Source organism: Drosophila obscura, unplaced genomic scaffold, assembly GCF_018151105.1.
Source record: "Drosophila obscura isolate BZ-5 IFL unplaced genomic scaffold, ASM1815110v1 contig_186, whole genome shotgun sequence".
NCBI classification, from domain to species: Eukaryota; Metazoa; Arthropoda; class Insecta; order Diptera; family Drosophilidae; genus Drosophila; species Drosophila obscura.
In genome coordinates this window covers 4,752,601-4,771,395 of record NW_024542774.1, presented here as the reverse complement: position 1 = coordinate 4,771,395, position 18,795 = coordinate 4,752,601, and the positions used below count along the sequence as shown (strand labels likewise).

General features: G+C 50.2%; 6 protein-coding genes across 8 annotated transcripts; 3 read left to right on the top strand and 3 right to left on the bottom strand.

The window, feature by feature from the left end:
• Positions 1 to 2,503: 2,503 nt before the first annotated feature.
• On the bottom strand, positions 2,504 to 3,192 carry LOC111076394 (mediator of RNA polymerase II transcription subunit 29). Its single transcript, XM_022370195.2, has one exon. The coding sequence runs from the start codon at positions 3,087 to 3,089 to the stop codon at positions 2,511 to 2,513; it is 579 nt and encodes a 192-aa protein (XP_022225887.2). The 5' UTR covers positions 3,090 to 3,192; the 3' UTR covers positions 2,504 to 2,510.
• Positions 3,193 to 3,215: 23 nt separating this feature from the next.
• On the top strand, positions 3,216 to 4,117 carry LOC111076396 (probable N-acetyltransferase san). The gene is made up of 3 exons (XM_022370196.2): positions 3,216 to 3,352; positions 3,466 to 3,789; positions 3,851 to 4,117. Exons 1-3 carry the CDS (start codon positions 3,345 to 3,347, stop codon positions 4,080 to 4,082), a joined length of 564 nt encoding a protein of 187 aa, XP_022225888.1. The 5' UTR covers positions 3,216 to 3,344; the 3' UTR covers positions 4,083 to 4,117.
• A 329-nt stretch (positions 4,118 to 4,446) lies between these two features.
• On the top strand, positions 4,447 to 5,774 carry LOC111081358 (putative gustatory receptor 47b). The gene is made up of 2 exons (XM_022377406.2): positions 4,447 to 5,406; positions 5,472 to 5,774. The coding sequence occupies exons 1-2, from the start codon at positions 4,447 to 4,449 to the stop codon at positions 5,772 to 5,774; spliced, it is 1,263 nt and encodes a 420-aa protein (XP_022233098.2).
• A 1-nt stretch (position 5,775) lies between these two features.
• Positions 5,776 to 12,392, bottom strand: LOC111081361. 3 transcript variants are annotated; one of them, XM_041593310.1, is made up of 4 exons: positions 12,303 to 12,392; positions 6,939 to 7,113; positions 6,213 to 6,865; positions 5,776 to 6,146 (listed from the first exon to the last, which is right to left on the bottom strand). In XM_041593310.1, the coding sequence occupies exons 2-4, from the start codon at positions 7,105 to 7,107 to the stop codon at positions 5,943 to 5,945; spliced, it is 1,026 nt and encodes a 341-aa protein (XP_041449244.1). In that variant the 5' UTR covers positions 7,108 to 7,113; positions 12,303 to 12,392; the 3' UTR covers positions 5,776 to 5,942. The 3 variants fall into 3 exon arrangements, with proteins under 3 accessions (XP_041449244.1, XP_041449243.1, XP_022233102.2); XM_041593309.1 differs by having other exon boundaries at positions 12,225 to 12,308; XM_022377410.2 differs by lacking the exon at positions 12,303 to 12,392 and adding an exon at positions 7,344 to 7,471.
• LOC111077991 lies at positions 10,678 to 14,600 on the top strand. Its single transcript, XM_022372517.2, has 4 exons — positions 10,678 to 11,181; positions 12,631 to 12,781; positions 12,853 to 14,303; positions 14,367 to 14,600. The coding sequence occupies exons 1-3, from the start codon at positions 10,995 to 10,997 to the stop codon at positions 14,237 to 14,239; spliced, it is 1,725 nt and encodes a 574-aa protein (XP_022228209.2). The 5' UTR covers positions 10,678 to 10,994; the 3' UTR covers positions 14,240 to 14,303; positions 14,367 to 14,600.
• On the bottom strand, positions 14,546 to 17,838 carry LOC121404158. The gene is made up of 3 exons (XM_041593308.1): positions 17,652 to 17,838; positions 16,057 to 16,207; positions 14,546 to 15,985 (listed from the first exon to the last, which is right to left on the bottom strand). The coding sequence occupies exons 1-3, from the start codon at positions 17,836 to 17,838 to the stop codon at positions 14,617 to 14,619; spliced, it is 1,707 nt and encodes a 568-aa protein (XP_041449242.1). The 3' UTR covers positions 14,546 to 14,616.
• Positions 17,839 to 18,795: the final 957 nt, after the last annotated feature.

The window sequence follows — 18,795 nt, the reverse complement described above, 5'->3', positions numbered from 1 at the left end:
GAACTTTTAATTGGAAAAATTCAACATTTTATTTAAGTCTGACGTCTTGAGACGCTATCAATGGCATTACAGTTTCTGAAAAGATAAAAACACAATTTTTTAGGTTTAAAGTTAGTGGAGGCCCCTTGTTGATAATATTATCGCTACCTGCTACATTATCGTCTTCATTTACCTTGCGCTGCGTAACATTCGGAGCATCTAACAGGTCGTCGAGCTGGGAGGATGCTAGAAGAGTGTTTCCCGAGGCAAAATCCTGCGAAGGGGTTACTGTTATCTGCTTGTCATGGTCAGCCAATTGTGACGAGGATGTGGTTGGCTGCTCAGCAACTTGTGACGAGGATGTGGTTGGCTGCTCATTCTCTGAGCCGGGATCAAAGTCGGACGATTCGATGCGTACCACGGCGTGTAGTGGTAGGGCCCGGAATTCGTGTCGCAGCTGTGGCACCGTCTCCTTCATCAGACGCGGCTTCTTGATGCAACCTGGGTTTGCGACTGGCATTATATTTTTGCGTTTTGTGGGCTCATGTAGAGGCAGCGCCGCCGCATTCTTTTGCATCATATTCAGCTGATGCATTGCGACAGGCACAGCCACAGGTTCAGGCTCAGCCGCGACTTCGAATTCTGTATGGATAACTGCAGGCAGTCTCTACTCCATCCTCTTGTTTAACTTCTACAGCTGGCTCACTTTCTGGAAACTGTGGAGGTGTAACGCCGTTAAATGGCGAAACTGCTGTCGGAACTGTGGGAATGGCAAAGCAGGCCAAGTTCGAAAGCGACTCCTGACTGTCGTCCAAGTTAATAATCTTGTCTTCCGTATCAATGTTTTCCCACAGAATATCCTCGCTGTTGATGCAGCTGCCGCGCATCTTGTCAAGAAACGTGATTGTCTCCTGCTTGACCGGAACCTGCATGGTCTCCATAAGCGGATCAATCTGTGTGTTTGGCATCTGGGAGGCCGGATCCACTTCTTCCATGTCCACAAAGCTGGTAGATTGAGCGTTGAGTTTGGTGGGCGGGCAAATGGACACAACGGTAACTAAATGCAGAACAGTGAGTACGTGGGCAAGCAAATCTGACAAACAACTTACCAGATGGTGTGGATGTGGTAATGTCTGATTCAATAGTGAAACATGAGAGTTATTACCCACACACAAGAGGTGTACCAGAAAAAGTGATGATGAGTCTTACCTTTCCCAATTGACAATGACATCATACTGGTTCGCGGAGCTCAACGAAGTCGGCTGGCTGGATGTGACACTAAAAAATGTAATGTAAATTCAAAGTCTAATCCAGCAGTGTAAGCCAAAATACTTACATTAAATTCTTAGGCGGGTTGTTTTCAGACTGCACTGCGGGCTCCACACACCTTTCAGCCACTTTCCTAGCATTCAAAGATCAACAAAAAAATTAAAAACTGAAAGATCTCAATACTTTTTTGATTGTTTCTTACCCTGTAGTTGGAATGTTTTCAGTATTTTGGGTAAGAATTTCACAATCCGTGCTTTCCGCTGCTTCACCTTCGCAAACGGCCGGGTCTGCGGCGTTTTCTTGGGCTGCCTCTTTCAATATTCTGGGCTTACTAAAAACATAAATAGAAACGTAATTAAACAGTCGAAAACTACAAAAACTAGGAAAACAGAAATACGGGTCTTACGGGTCTGCCTCTATTGGAGCTGTTCGAATCTGTTCGGGTGCCTTTTTAACTTTTTTCGATGACCTGGCTAACGATCGGCTTTGGTCTTTGCAATTGGTTGACCAGAGCTATCCAGTTCCTTGGGTTCGCTAGGACTCTCGGCAATGACATCGGGCAATAAGCGGTTCGGTCGACTCAGCAATTTTTCGCGCACCACTCCAGGACATGGCTTTAATATGAACGGAAATCGCTCACGCATATCGAGCGAACTGTAGAACTGCAAGTACTCCCTGGCACACTTTTTTTTGGATAGATGCTTATACTCGTCGCAGAAAAAGTCAAAGCGTACAGGTGGAACAGCCCTTTCTGTGACCACTTCGGTGCTTCGGGGTCGCTCCAGATCCGGAGCGGATCCTACATCATTCTTACGTTGGTCGCTTTGAACATCGAATGCAATGTCCGGAAGGTTCTCTATTAGCTTTCTAAATTGCTGGAATGATACTGGCCGACTAATTTCATCCCTGCAGGCAGAATACATTTTCGTATTGTTACTCGAGTTAAGCGAACTTCCACAATTCGTTGGAAGACTTACCGCTTTCTTTTTGTCTTCAGCTTGGACGTCTTTTTCGGAGAAGACATGTTGCATTTAATGTTGAAATCACGCTAAAGAACATAGGGATAAGCAGTTTGCCGATATTTATGATTAATTTTAAATGTGCTAAATATATGTTTATTAGAAACTACTTACATCCTATACAATCAGTTAATATAGTACTACTAGTTGTACATACCATACAATAGGTAACCCGGCTTTTTTGTTCTTAGAGCTAGTGTTTTGAAATAAGATAAGAGTGTAAACCTAAATGCACTACAACTATCAATCGGCTTGGGATATGTTTTGGGCTGCACTAATCAAGGTGTCGTGAATGTCCTTCGCCGACTGAACGTGCACTCGCACTGTATTCAAGTAAGTGGGGTAAGGAATGGGTCCGGTGTTTTCGGGCATGAAGCTTTCCATTCGCATCGGCGTAACCAGACCAGGCAGATAATGGTTGGAGGAATTCTGCTGCTGCAGGCACTGCATCGCCGTTTTCAGATGTAGCTCGATTTGGTCACAGCAGGCATAGAAGTCTTCCAGATGCTTATCGAATCGTGGCACATGATGGCCATGGGCTCCAGTATCCCGCTTCAGATTGTCCGCCAGGTTGTTCTGCTGTAGCGTGAATGCACTCGATCGGATGGTTAGGAACATCGACTCCCGCAGCGGACCCAGTAGACTCTTAACCCGCGATATGTTGTCCAGTTTCTCGGCCTGTTGTTGCTGCTGCAAGGGCTGCTGCTGCTGTTGGGGCACGGGACCGGGTGGGACTGCCGGCATCATGGGCTGAGGCGACGACTGCATCACCTGCATCATCTGCGGGCCCGACATCGGCATCATGTTCATGTTGGGGTTCATGTTTGCTTTTTTGTGAGTGAATTTAAAAATTGGTAAAGATTTTAAATGCCTGCGTATTTTTTTATTCAGAAACGACACACTTATTCGATATATTTGTTTGCTCACAAATGCGCTGAAACTATCGATACCAAAACCGATAGCTTTTCTAGCAACCCGGGTTCGGTTCCGAACAGCTGTCCGGCTAAAACACATTTTTCTATCATAATTAATTGGCGCTAGGCGCATTATTAAATCGTAAGGACCTACTAAACAACTATGACTCGGTGAGTTAAGTGTCCTCTGCCTAGATAGCGCATGCCAGAGGTTCCCAAAAAATTCTAACCTAAAAGTGTGCGTCGTCGCGGGTCTGATTTTCTTGGGTTTTTTAATTTTGTAGAAATAGCATCGACTTGGGCGACGTTACGCCGCACAACATAAAACAACTGAAGAAGCTCAATACAGTGGTGTTCCCGGTCTCCTACAACGACAAGTTTTATGTGGATGTTTTGGAGGCTGGCGAATTGGCCAAATTGGCCTACTACAACGACATTGTGGTCGGGGCCGTTTGCTGCCGCATCGATACAACTGAGAACCAGAGACGCCTCTATATCATGACACTTGGCTGCTTGTCGCCCTACCGGCGCCTGGGGATCGGCACCGTGATGTTCGAGCACATACTGAACTACGCGGAGAAGGACGGCAACTTTGATAGCATTTTTCTGTAAGGGAACCACAAAATATTGCAGATAGATTGTACGGACTAACTTTTGAACGCATTTCAGGCATGTGCAGATCAACAATGATGGCGCCATTGAGTTTTACAAGAAATTTGGCTTCGAAATCGTCGATACCAAGGAGCAGTATTACAAGCGCATCGAGCCCGCGGATGCCCATGTCCTGCAGAAGGCACTCCGACGCAACCCACCGAATGCCAACAGCATCAGCACCAGCACCAACAGCAACGCCAGCAACCAAAATCCAAGAAGTAAAGTACGCCAGTACACTTTTGTATGAATTTCAAATAAATAAAACCGCTTTGGCAATGGCAAATGCTGTCTAATTGTGCTGTCATATCTACATATGCATGCGTAATAATCAATCGTAATTAATTATAGAAACATACGTACGGCTGGCCAAGGATCCTATGAATATCATAGCTTAAATCCAGTAAGGCTCGTTACTTCGATTGAGCCACTTGCATTAGCTAACTGGAGATCTGTGATAGGAGATTGTATGATTGTTGGTGTCATTAATGAACCACCCTTGAAAAACGATGTATTCAATTAGTCCGATCTTATCTCTGTGCTCTTAATTACTTGTCTGTGCGAGGATAAGAACCTCTGCGCGACTCTCGCCCGGCTCATTCATTGGCGGCCACATGAAGCCCCGCAAATCGTCGAGCGATGGCTTCATCTACTGCTACGGCAACCTATACAGCCTTCTCTTCTACTGGGGACTGGTGACGTTCCGGGTGCACACCCTGAGTGACGGCGGAGCAGCTTCCTCGCCCATGAGCGTGGTGTATGCGGTCTGCGTCCGGCTGTTCGCCGTCTGCGGCTACCTGGGCAGCGTGCTGATTAAGCTGGAGGATGAGCGAATGGGCGCCGCCATGATGGGCCACCTAACACCCGTGGTCAAGATGATCGTCATGTGGGAGTGCCTCAGCTCTACGATCACCTACGTGGAATACTTCCTCACGCTGGACGTCCAGCGACGCCGCCACGTCAAGCTCCTGGCCAACATGCAGGGCTTCGACCTGGACATTTCCGTGGAGTTTCCCTCCGTGCGCTGGCAATACCAGCGCACCCGCTCCAAGTACTGGTACGGAACGGGGATTGTGTCCATCTGCTTCTTTTCCTTCTCAGTGTCGCTCATCTTTGACCTCGTTCGGTGCACCTGCGGCCTACCGTCCACCCTGCTGATGGCCGTCACCTACACCCTCCTTACGAGCTCCCTGGGGCTGGTGGGATTTGTTCACATTGGCATCATGGATTTCGTGCGGCTGCGGCTGCGCCTCATCCAGAAGCTGCTGCATCAAGAGTACGCGCCGAGTACTGGTCCACAAGAGACGGCCCTTCGGAAGATCGCCAAGCTGTTCGAGTTCTCCAAGCGCTGCTCCCATTTGCTGGCAGAGTTGAACGGCGTGTTTGGGTTCGCCGCTGCCGCTGGATTCTTCTACGAGTTCACCCTGATGACCTGCTTCGTGTACGTGATCTGCCAGAAGGTTCTGGGCTCCGAGGCCTGGGACCTGGAGTACACATTCATGCTGCTCCACGTCGCGCTGCACTCCTACAAGCTAATCATCACCAGCACCTATGGCTATCTGCTTCAGCGGGAGGTGAGTGTTCCTTAGCTGAGATTAAGCGAGAGGAGATCATTCTTGCTCCTCCTCCTCCTCCGCAGAAGCGAAACTGCCTCCGCCTGCTTGGCCTCTACGCGCAGCACTTCCCGCACCAGGCACTGGCCCGCAGGCAGGTGGAGGACTTCCAGCACTGGCGCATGCACAACAGACAGGCGGCGATCATCGGGAGCAGCATTCCGCTCAATGTGTCCACCATTTTCATGGTGTACAACGGCATGGCCAACTATGTGATTATCCTGGTGCAACTGCTGTTCCAGCAGCAGCAGATCAAGGATCGGCAGAGGGGCATGGGCAGGGATGTGGACTTTGTGGGGCCAATGGGTCCCACTACTCATATGGATTAGCTCATCTCGTTTACCTTTAATGTTCATTCATTAGTGCATAGCTAAAGAATTCTCTCTGGACAGTTCTTCCTGTTTATCACAGAACAGAAGATTGGCTCAGCCAGAAGCAATGACTAGTCGATACTCGTATGCGGTGTATCTTAACTAAATGAATCTTAATCTGTTCTATTACTTGAAGAAATAACTGCGGCAGCTCCCCGCGGCGAGTTTTTTGCGATGCGAATAGGTGGAGAGCGTCCTCATAGCACTCTTCAGAACAGTCGCATATTCCGTCAACTCGGCCTTGGTGAAATTGCTTATAAGACTAAGATCTTCGTAGCAGAAGTAGCAAATGTATTCATCGTCCATGCCATCCCACAGGTCGAGAAGCAACTGCAAGGAGATTATTAAATAAATTAATCAATGATGGATGGATGGATGGGGGCTAAGGATACGCACGGCAAGGAAAACAGTTGTCAACGTTGATTCTGGGTTGATTTCTTTCGAGTGGTGGAGAAGAATGACCGTGGTGACGAGGTGATAGTTACGAATCTTGGGCAAGTCCTTCGCAATGCACAGAGCCTGCATCAGGAGGATTGCATCTTTGGCGGCTTTGCCCGTCTTCTCCAGCAGCGACAGCTCGTATTCAGCGGCGATCATCAAGAACGTGGTGGCCTTGGATCTCTTCGGGCCAGGCGCCGCCTTCGGTAGAGCCTGGCACCTGGATCCGTTCGATATAATTTTTACGGCTGGCGCGAAATCAATGAAAAACTCGCGGGCGCTCGCTATGGCATGGATGGTGTGGCAGTTGTTGCGCCTCTTGTAGCGCAGCATGTAGATCTCACGCCTGCCCCTGACAGTGGCGCCATGGGCTTTGTCGAGGATGGCCTCCATCCAGGCATGGACATCCTCTCGTTTCAGCTCGGATGCATCAGTCAGCAGATTGTCCAACACAAACTTGCTGCAGGGCACATTCTGGAAATTCAAATGGCAGATCCCCGGCCGGTCCTGGTCCTTTCTCACGTTAATCTTCTCATAGGAGGGGAACTGTATCTCCATCATGACGTCGTACTTGTTGTCGCTGCACAGGCGAATGCCGTGCCCGCCACTTCCTGAGAAATGAGAACGGAATGAGAACTTCCTCCCCTCCCCACACCACCCTCTCCATGCACACCCATCACTCACCAAAGACTATTGAGTTGATTGTACAAGTTTCCTTCAGTTTTTGATCGTCCCGCCACATTTTTACCATAAAATCGAGAATATTCCTAAAATCGACATCATTCTGACCATTGAATGGGTTGCGCAGCTCATCGGCAATTTCCTGTAGCTGCTTTTCGAAGACGGAACTCATTTTGTGCTTAAATAAAGTGGATAAAAAGGATAACCATGCATTGAATTAAACAGTTTGGCGATACTTGTATTCCTTCCACGAGTATAGTCGTAAAATATGATATTCGATATCAGTTTCAAGAAGAATCCCGAAGCATGATTCTGTTAATGAGTAGCACTATAAAATGTCTTACAAGAACAGAGCGAAATCGCATATGGACTTGTATTGGTATTATACATATGGTAAGACAGACTAACCTCCAAACACACCGCAAAAGGACCGTTAGACATTCTAGGCTATGCCTTATGAGCCCCAGATCATATGGGCTAGTACCTCCTACTCTTGCGCTTGGCATACTTGAGAATACTTTTCATCCATATTCCATTGGAGTAATGCCTCTGAAAAGGATCTTTCAATAGGTTAATGATTCCAACCGATCCCATACATATGTCCCATACGGGATATTGGGCTACTTCCGAAAAGATCGGAGCTCCATGTCCATGTCCAGCTCAGTCACTGGAGCTTAGTCTCCTCAAAAACTTATGGGGGAATTTCAAAGACAAATGCAAATACTTCTACCCAAATCGTATTAAAGTGGTGAAGGGAATTTATTGACCCAAGCCAGGCCGGTGCAAGAAGTTCATATTAAACATCAAGCAAATCTACCAAGTATTTTAATGAATAGCATTTTAATGAGAAACATGAATTTATCTCTGTTATCAGTCTATAGTTGAAACTATTGTGAATAGCATAGTGCATATATAGAAGTATTTATGTATCTACGAGCATGATTGGAGTTCTACGACACATCGTAGACAAATCTAGAAATGAATGGTCAAAAATTGTATTATGGGTCCAGTGATTTGTGTCCACCTGAGTGAGATGATCCAATAAGCTCCACCTTTCGGTGCAGTACTCCCAATAATTGGGACTTAGTAGAGCTGATTGAGAACTCTAAATTTTTAGCTAGAAATGGATGCTTTCCTTTTGGTCTGAAGATAAATTTAGGTATGCAAATGGATTGAAGTTATGGCTACGCATATATTGAAAACATAAGATGTAATTTGATGAGACTTGGAATGAGGCATGGCGAATAGGGAAAGGGGGTAAGGGCAGGGCAGGCGGGTCAGGTCAGGTTCATACGGGATACGCTGCTGTATGGGTTTGACCACATGCATATGTAGTGCAGTTTGCATCAAACTCCAGAGTGCCGCTGACCAGCCGTGTGACATACATATGTACATATGTATGCTTTGGTCCGCTTTGCACCGACCAACATTCACACCAATGCACGTTGTACATAGACCTGCATGTATATGGTATGTACTGCATCCAGATTATATAGAAAATCACACACACATGTACATAGAACATACACATACATATGGATGTACATATGTATGTATTGCATGTGAGAGGGAGGTACACACGCAAAGCGCTCAACAGTGCCGCACTCCGGACATCGTTTATCGATTTACAAAAGGCAACAACAACAACAAAAGCTCTTCCAGCGGCAGTAGGTAGGCCGCTCTCTGCACCGTCCACCCCCTCACCCGCTTCCTCCACCGCTTCCTCCCCCGCTCCACAAACACAACCAAAACAGCGGCGGAGAGACAGAATTACACACACATACACAACTAAAACATATGTATGTATGTACGCCCATGCATAGCCATGCCTTCACCGCCGCCGAACAACGACGGGCAGGGCAAAACGCCCAACGTCCCACCTTCCCCCACCCATGCATCCATCCTCCCACCCTGCGGCACATCTTTCCACAAAATGTTGCTGCTGCTGCCGCTTGGGGGAGTGGGGGCAGCTGGCAGAAGGCCATGATGATGATGGCGATGATGATGATGACTATGGAAGAGGCATGCCGGGAGCTGGCAGAACGGTGGGAGGGGGGCCGGTCGCCAGGACGAGGCAGGCGGCTGCCACTGACTGCCTGAGTGTGCGTGTATACAGTGAAAGAGAGAAACAGCAAGCCAGGGGAGCTAGGTGGAACGGACGTCGCAGTAGGAGCTGTCGCTGGCTGAAGGCTGAAGGAAGGCACGGGCATAGAGAGAAAAGCGAAAAAATATAATAAAAGCAACAAAAACCCGCACAAGCGAAAGAGATACAAACACACACACGGACAGAGAAACACACGCAGCTGGCACATACACACACACACACAGGCGCCATCTACGTGTTAGTTTGGGGCTCAGCTCAGTCCGCCTTGCACAAGTAGGCAAGAGGGCGCGGACGAGAAGGCGTGCAGTGGCTGGCTGTCGAGAGGGGGGTTAACTGGTCGTAGGTTCGGTCGCCAGCAGTCAGCACTGGGGCTGAGTGGGGGCCGACGCCAACGACGACGACGACTACGGCGCTGGCAACAAAAACAACTTGGAAAAGGAAAAAGAGTCGCAACAAAAGCAACAACACGAACTGTTGTCAGAGGAGATGAGGGAGACGTGGGGCGTGGGGAGAGACGACGAGAGAGCGGCGGGCACAGAAATTCTACGGGACTTGCTTGGATCGATGGAAATTGAGCAACTTTTCTGGGCTCCCTCGCCTGCTCTCTCCCCTCCTCTTGGATGCTGGGCTAAAGCGGTACAGCATAGATATGTATGTACATGTACATATTGATGTACGTACATACAAACATGCATACATACATATGTACAAATGTGAACAACGCTTTCACAGTAAAAGCTCTGACGCAGCGACGTCCGATAAGGACAGCGAGCGAAGACCACAGTGATCTGTGCTTAAGCAGGCCATACCCCAGCATTGGCACTTGCGACATTTCTTCCATTTCCGTATGCCTCCAAATCAATGACCTTGAACTTCAGAGTTGCGTCTGTGTGCTATGTGTGCGTGCAGGCAACAACACATTCTGGCGGCACGACACGTGATGAAGGTGCAACAGTTTCTGCATCGGAAATCAAATAAAGGTGCATAGAAAGCTAAGGAGGCTGCGAGAAGAGAGGCAGAAAGAGAGAGAGAGAGGTAGGGTGTGGGTGTTCACATCCACTGCCTCGCACTGTTGCGATTTTGTCGCGCTCACGCACACATACAGCAACAACAAAATGAAACGGCAGCAGCCACAACTAACAACTAACAACAACAACAAAAACAATCTCATGTTTTTGCCTTGTGGGGAGGGAGGCGGCGAATGTGGGCGGTTAACGTTTCTGCTGCGGCTGCGGCTGTTGGAGCGGTGCGACGCTGCGCGTTTTATTGCGAGCGCCAAACTGCGCTGCTGCCGTCTATATGTCTGTTGTATGTGCCTCCTCCTCTGCCTCTGCATCTGCCACTGCCTCTGCCACTGCCAGCTATGATGATGATGAGGTTGCCTTCTTGTTCTTCTTTACACGTCCTCCAACGACGGTCGGGTCGGCCGCGTCGCTGTTGGGGCCCGCTTTTGTTGTTGCTGCTGGTGGTGCTGCTGCTGCTGCTATGTGTCTGTGTGTATATGTATGTGAGTGCGCAAGAAGAGTGCGGGCCGGAGGGTGGGTGGAGAGGCATGGTCTCCCTGCTGCCTGGCTTGGCGCCGCTGCTGCTGCTGCCGTTGCCGTTTCTGCTGCTACTGCTGCTGTTGGGTTTGTGCATGCAGCTCATCGTCTCATTCAAGTGTCCAACTTTTGTCGAAGCGGTCATACAAAACGGCAGTCGGACGGTTTCTCGCTCACAGTTTACTCTCTCTCGCTCTCTCCGTTGGCGTTCCGTTCGGCTCTCTGCTTACGCCTGTGCTGGTGGCTGGTGGAGCGGCCGGGGAGACACACACAGAACGCGGCTGGGCGGTCAATAGAGCGCCTACCTACACGCCTATAAAAAGACTTCGCCCGTCCCGAGCACTGTGGAACAGAGGTTTTGGGTTTTCGAATAACCGTTAGCAGAGCCAGCCCCAGTGAACCGTTGACAGCAGGATGAAGGACACGAAAGCGGCGCGCGCAATTAGCGAGTCCTCAACCACGTCCGATAACACCTCCGACTTCATCGATATCGTGAAGCGGTACGACGTGGTCTACAACAACCACAATCCGGACTACAAGAACGTGGAAGTAAAGCTGAAGGTGTGGACGCAAATCGCGGACGAGATTGGGCTGTCAGTGGGTAGGTACCAAACATAGTACCTATGTAGGTCTAGAAATAGCAGCCCTGCGGAACACGCTTAGTTAAGGTATACCAACATATGTACACATTTTTGTAGATATTTAAGTATGACATACATATGTATTGAAAGGAAGTCTTGTGCCTTGAATGCTCTGGCGGCGGTTGAAATTGAATTACGTAGAACATACGTACATACACATGCATGCAAACATACATATGTGTGTACCTGTCAGCCGCCAGCGGACAAACTCTGTCGCCGACTCTGCTGCGTCGCTGCGAATCGCGAACCGCCGGCCTGATACATTTCGTACGCTTGTGTTCGTACACCTACAAACGTATGTATATACATACGAGGCGATGGTGGGATTGCGGAGTGGGGAGCGGGCAGCCGGGACATGGTCATGGACAGGACGGGGGCGGGTAGCGCGACTGCGGTCGGCAAATTGCAGCGAGAAGCAGAAAAAAGAAGCAAAACACTGCCACTGGCACGCAGCAAAAACAAACAAGCACAGAAGAGCGAAACTGATACAAACTGCGCGCTCTGATGCTGAGAGAGAGCGGCCAAACGACCGGACAAAGAGAGAGAGCGTTTGTCAAAACAAAAATATTGCGCGGCGTTGCCAAATGGGAGCCAAAATAACAAACCACCTGTGCCAAACATTCGTTAGAATTGAAAAGGTGATTCTGCACGAGACCAAATGATAAGGCGAAGGGAAGCCGTGGGTTGGCAATCGTTAGCTTGCCCCGAAAATAGCTGATACCGTACTTGACTCCACGTGCTCGCGAATGTGTTTGATATTTGGAGTTTAAAATCGGGCAGCATGCGTACCATATACTTTGTACATATGCATATCTCCACATACATATGTATGTGCAGTAGCAGTAGTAACCACTACAAGAACTGAAAGTTCTTGCACAGACGTCTTGCGTCTATTTTTGGCGGACAGGAGACACGCTCACGTTTAAGTCGTTCTTTAAACTAACCCATTTAAAGAACCCAATGCAGCGCGCTTCTAAGCAAATGGATTATGCTAATAGCTCACCATCACTTCGAAACGAACATGTTGATTGGAATGCGTGCAACTGAGTTTTAAGCAAATTCTTATATTTTTAACACTTACGTTCTTATTTAGCTTGTAAGTTATTTGTAAACAAACGGAATGTCTTCTCCACACTAACTTTGTTGCTTATACTCACACGTTTATGGTGCCAAATTATTTTTGAGATGCCGAATATGCCGCGCCGTTTCAGCGCTTGGCCTGCTACCGCGAGTTTGCTATCGATATCGGAACTGTTGGTGATTGTTGTGCTGAAACGCAGAAAGAGCCAGAAAAAGCTATGCAAATTATCGAAGATTCCGAATGAATGCACCTGCGTTCCAAAATAACTAAAACCCTGTCACATCACACTGCAAAGAAGCGTCTAATCACGTCCACACTATTTTTGCAGAAGCCTCAAAGCGAAAATGGAAGAACTTACGCGACAGTTACACAAAATATCTGCGCTCCTTTCGAGTGGGCACCAAAACCTCCAAGAAATACCAGTATTGGGCCCATGCCGATCACATGGAGTTCCTGAAGCCCTTTCAGGGACCGGGCAGGTAAGAGGACGAACTATATGACCCAATTGATTTGACCTTGCTGATGGAATCGAATCTCTTATTGATTGCAGAAACTCCGCCAACGGCAATGGAAAGTCAAATGATGAGGACGACACCGAATGCGACTTTGGCTACCAAGTTCTGGCCAAGGCGACTAGCAACGCAGGCGAGGATGAGCTGAAAATTACCATAGCCACTGCATCGGCCAGTTGCTCGGCTCTGAGCACGAACACGGTGAACACCTACACGACGGCCGTGACCAGCACAGGAGCACCCACACTAACGCCCAGCCTGGGCGTGGCTACTCCACCGAATCTGATCTCCCCTGGCAGCAACATAGGAATGGGTCCCCAGAACCATAACAGCAACAGCAATGGCAGCCTCAACTGTGCCGCAGTGGCTCCTCTCAGTGCCCTGACGCCGCCTGCCACCACGAATTCCAATAGCGCCGTTGTCCTGCCCCTGCCCGCCACCGTTAGCAAAGCCAACTCCAACGCCAATGCCCTGGCCTCTCTGGCCTCTCATCTGCCCCTTGGCATGGGCGTGGGTGTGGGTGGACTGGCACAGCAGATGTTCCCACTGGCCACGCTAAAGGCGGCTGCGGCCGCTGCCGGAATTCCGCTGCCTCCCACTGTCACGCCTCCCAGCTGCAGCAACGCCAGCAACAGTAACGTGGGCTGCCTGATCATCGAGCCGCATCTGTTCGCGGCTGCCGACAACTTCAAGAAGGAGCTGAACGCAGCTGCTGCGGCCGGAGCACCGCTCGGTCTCTTCCAGAACTTGGCCAATCAGGTCCAGAACGCAAACAACCTAAGCCTGAGCCGCCTGAATGGCAGCAATGGACTCCTGGGCAATCCCACACCACCACCTCCACCCCCGCCCGTTACAAACGCAACGAAGGTGCGACGCGTCCAGCCCTCTCCCCAGACAGCGGCCATCAATTTAAGTTGCTCGGCCCCGCCCAGCCAGCAGCCGACTCAAGCCAAGATGCGCAAGATCAGCGATCCCCGTTTCCCCAGCGACTGGGATGTGTCCGCCGTGTTGCAGGCCAACCGCGAGCTAGACGCCAACACTCTCTTCTTCCTGAGTCTGGCGCGACAGGTGCGTGCCATGCCCATGAAGTTCCAGTCGCTGGCCAAGATGCGTTGCATGCGCATCGTGAGCGACATCGAGCTGGAGCTGGAAAACTATGACTGCAACGGGGGAGCGCCGCCCGACGAGACGGTCGCAGCCAACATGAAGTACTGCAGCATGGACACTCCGCCACCTCCGCCCCAGGACGGATCCATGATGATGGCCCCGCATTCTATGGCCCCCGAGGGTTCCACGGAACACTTTGTGTACGTTATGTCCCCCTCGCGGGTGGAGAGCATGATCGACATATCCTCCGACGAGGAGACCACAATGAACGGTTGTAATCACACCTCAGCAAACACCAAATGTCCCGTCAACTGGTAGCACGGTTTCCACTGAAGCTGTAAGGACACTTCAGGACCCAAGATGCCAGCAAAGCAAGTACCAGGTGAGTCCCCATCTAAACGCACTTCTAGAACGAAATTTTAACGACCAAATATGACGATTGCAGGTGAACAGGTGCGTCTCTTCGATGCGGACGGCTGTGCCATCGAACTCAAGGCTCAGCTCGCTGACTCCCCTGCTGGATATCACCGGTCTTTACCAAGATCGTCGCGTTCACCCTTTGAATGGAATTCATTCAAACATCTGGATCCTAGACATGCAAGATATAAAAAGTCCAAATGCTTCTAATTGATATACATAGTGGTATAATTAAAGATAAATTGTACATAAATACACGCCACGCCATGTCAGTAAACCTATCCCGATCCCACGGCGGAAGCGCCACCGTTCATTGTGGTCTCCTCGTCGGAGGATATGTCGATCATGCTCTCCACCCGCGAGGGGGACATAACGTACACAAAGTGTTCCGTGGAACCCTCGGGGGCCATAGAATGCGGGGCCATCATCATGGATCCGTCCTGGGGCGGAGGTGGCGGAGTGTCCATGCTGCAGTACTTCATGTTGGCTGCGACCGTCTCGTCGGGCGGCGCTCCCCCGTTGCAGTCATAGTTTTCCAGCTCCAGCTCGATGTCGCTCACGATGCGCATGCAACGCATCTTGGCCAGCGACTGGAACTTCATGGGCATGGCACGCACCTGTCGCGCCAGACTCAGGAAGAAGAGAGTGTTGGCGTCTAGCTCGCGGTTGGCCTGCAACACGGCGGACACATCCCAGTCGCTGGGGAAACGGGGATCGCTGATCTTGCGCATCTTGGCTTGAGTCGGCTGCTGGCTGGGCGGGGCCGAGCAACTTAAATTGATGGCCGCTGTCTGGGGAGAGGGCTGGACGCGTCGCACCTTCGTTGCGTTTGTAACGGGCGGGGGTGGAGGTGGTGGTGTGGGATTGCCCAGGAGTCCATTGCTGCCATTCAGGCGGCTCAGGCTTAGGTTGTTTGCGTTCTGGACCTGATTGGCCAAGTTCTGGAAGAGACCGAGCGGTGCTCCGGCCGCAGCAGCTGCGTTCAGCTCCTTCTTGAAGTTGTCGGCAGCCGCGAACAGATGCGGCTCGATGATCAGGCAGCCCACGTTACTGTTGCTGGCGTTGCTGCAGCTGGGAGGCGTGACAGTGGGAGGCAGCGGAATTCCAGCAGCGGCCGCAGCCGCCTTTAGCGTGGCCAGTGGGAACATCTGCTGTGCCAGTCCACCCACACCCACGCCCATGCCAAGGGGCAGATGAGAGGCCAGAGAGGCCAGGGCATTGGCGTTGGAGTTGGCTTTGCTAACGGTGGCGGGCAGGGGCAGGACAACGGCGCTATTGGAATTCGTGGTGGCAGGCGGCGTCAGGGCACTGAGAGGAGCCACTGCGGCACAGTTGAGGCTGCCATTGCTGTTGCTGTTATGGTTCTGGGGACCCATTCCTATGTTGCTGCCAGGGGAGATCAGATTCGGTGGAGTAGCCACGCCCAGGCTGGGCGTTAGTGTGGGTGCTCCTGTGCTGGTCACGGCCGTCGTGTAGGTGTTCACCGTGTTCGTGCTCAGAGCCGAGCAACTGGCCGATGCAGTGGCTATGGTAATTTTCAGCTCATCCTCGCCTGCGTTGCTAGTCGCCTTGGCCAGAACTTGGTAGCCAAAGTCGCATTCGGTGTCCTCCTCATCATTTGACTTTCCATTGCCGTTGGCGGAGTTTCTGCAATCAATAAGAGATTCGATTCCATCAGCAAGGTCAAATCAATTGGGTCATATAGTTCGTCCTCTTACCTGCCCGGTCCCTGAAAGGGCTTCAGGAACTCCATGTGATCGGCATGGGCCCAATACTGGTATTTCTTGGAGGTTTTGGTGCCCACTCGAAAGGAGCGCAGATATTTTGTGTAACTGTCGCGTAAGTTCTTCCATTTTCGCTTTGAGGCTTCTGCAAAAATAGTGTGGACGTGATTAGACGCTTCTTTGCAGTGTGATGTGACAGGGTTTTAGTTATTTTGGAACGCAGGTGCATTCATTCGGAATCTTCGATAATTTGCATAGCTTTTTCTGGCTCTTTCTGCGTTTCAGCACAAAAATCACCAACAGTTCCGATATCGATAGCAAACTCGCGGTAGCAGGCCAAGCGCTGAAACGGCGCGGCATATTCGGCATCTCAAAAATAATTTGGCACCATAAACGTGTGAGTATAAGCAACAAAGTTAGTGTGGAGAAGACATTCCGTTTGTTTACAAATAACTTACAAGCTAAATAAGAACGTAAGTGTTAAAAATATAAGAATTTGCTTAAAACTCAGTTGCACGCATTCCAATCAACATGTTCGTTTCGAAGTGATGGTGAGTTATTAGCATAATCCATTTGCTTAGAAGCGCGCTGCATTGGGTTCTTTAAATGGGTTAGTTTAAAGAACGACTTAAACGTGAGCGTGTCTCCTGTCCGCCAAAAATAGACGCAAGACGTCTGTGCAAGAACTGAAATGGTTACTACTGCTACTGCACATACATATGTATGTGGAGATATGCATATGTACAAAGTATATGGTACGCATGCTGCCCGATTTTAAACTCCAAATATCAAACACATTCGCGAGCACGTGGAGTCAAGTACGGTATCAGCTATTTTCGGGGCAAGCTAACGATTGCCAACCCACGGCTTCCCTTCGCCTTATCATTTGGTCTCGTGCAGAATCACCTTTTCAATTCTAACGAATGTTTGGCACAGGTGGTTTGTTATTTTGGCTCCCATTTGGCAACGCCGCGCAATATTTTTGTTTTGACAAACGCTCTCTCTCTCTCTTTGTCCGGTCGTTTGGCCGCTCTCTCTCAGCATCAGAGCGCGCAGTTTGTATCAGTTTCGCTCTTCTGTGCTTGTTTGTTTTTGCTGCGTGCCAGTGGCAGTGTTTTGCTTCTTTTTTCTGCTTCTCGCTGCAATTTGCCGACCGCAGTCGCGCTACCCGCCCCCGTCCTGTCCATGACCATGTCCCGGCTGCCCGCTCCCCACTCCGCAATCCCACCATCGCCTCGTATGTATATACATACGTTTGTAGGTGTACGAACACAAGCGTACGAAATGTATCAGGCCGGCGGTTCGCGATTCGCAGCGACGCAGCAGAGTCGGCGACAGAGTTTGTCCGCTGGCGGCTGACAGGTACACACATATGTATGTTTGCATGCATGTGTATGTACGTATGTTCTACGTAATTCAATTTCAACCGCCGCCAGAGCATTCAAGGCACAAGACTTCCTTTCAATACATATGTATGTACATACTTAAATATCTACAAAAATGTGTACATATGTTGGTATACCTTAACTAAGCGTGTTCCGCAGGGCTGCTATTTCTAGACCTACATAGGTACTATGTTTGGTACCTACCCACTGACAGCCCAATCTCGTCCGCGATTTGCGTCCACACCTTCAGCTTTACTTCCACGTTCTTGTAGTCCGGATTGTGGTTGTTGTAGACCACGTCGTACCGCTTCACGATATCGATGAAGTCGGAGGTGTTATCGGACGTGGTTGAGGACTCGCTAATTGCGCGCGCCGCTTTTGTGTCCTTCATCCTGCTGTCAACGGTTCACTGGGGCTGGCTCTGCTAACGGTTATTCGAAAACCCAAAACCTCTGTTGCTCGGGACGGGCGAAGTCTTTTTATAGGCGTGTAGGTAGGCGCTCTATTGACCGCCCAGCCGCGTTCTGTGTGTCTCCCCGGCCGCTCCACCAGCCACCAGCACAGGCGTAAGCAGAGAGCCGAACGGAACGCCAACGGAGAGAGCGAGAGAGAGTAAACTGTGAGCGAGAAACCGTCCGACTGCCGTTTTGTATGACCGCTTCGACAAAAGTTGGACACTTGAATGAGACGATGAGCTGCATGCACAAACCCAACAGCAGCAGTAGCAGCAGAAACGGCAACGGCAGCAGCAGCAGCGGCGCCAAGCCAGGCAGCAGGGAGACCATGCCTCTCCACCCACCCTCCGGCCCGCACTCTTCTTGCGCACTCACATACATATACACACAGACACATAGCAGCAGCAGCAGCACCACCAGCAGCAACAACAAAAGCGGGCCCCAACAGCGACGCGGCCGACCCGACCGTCGTTGGAGGACGTGTAAAGAAGAACAAGAAGGCAACCTCATCATCATCATAGCTGGCAGTGGCAGAGGCAGTGGCAGATGCAGAGGCAGAGGAGGAGGCACATACAACAGACATATAGACGGCAGCAGCGCAGTTTGGCGCTCGCAATAAAACGCGCAGCGTCGCACCGCTCCAACAGCCGCAGCCCCAGCAGAAACGTTAACCGCCCACATTCGCCGCCTCCCTCCCCACAAGGCAAAAACATGAGATTGTTTTTGTTGTTGTTGTTAGTTGTTAGTTGTGGCTGCTGCCGTTTCATTTTGTTGTTGCTGTATGTGTGCGTGAGCGCGACAAAATCGCAACAGTGCGAGGCAGTGGATGTGAACACCCACACCCTACCTCTCTCTCTCTCTCTCTTTCTGCCTCTCTTCTCGCAGCCTCCTTA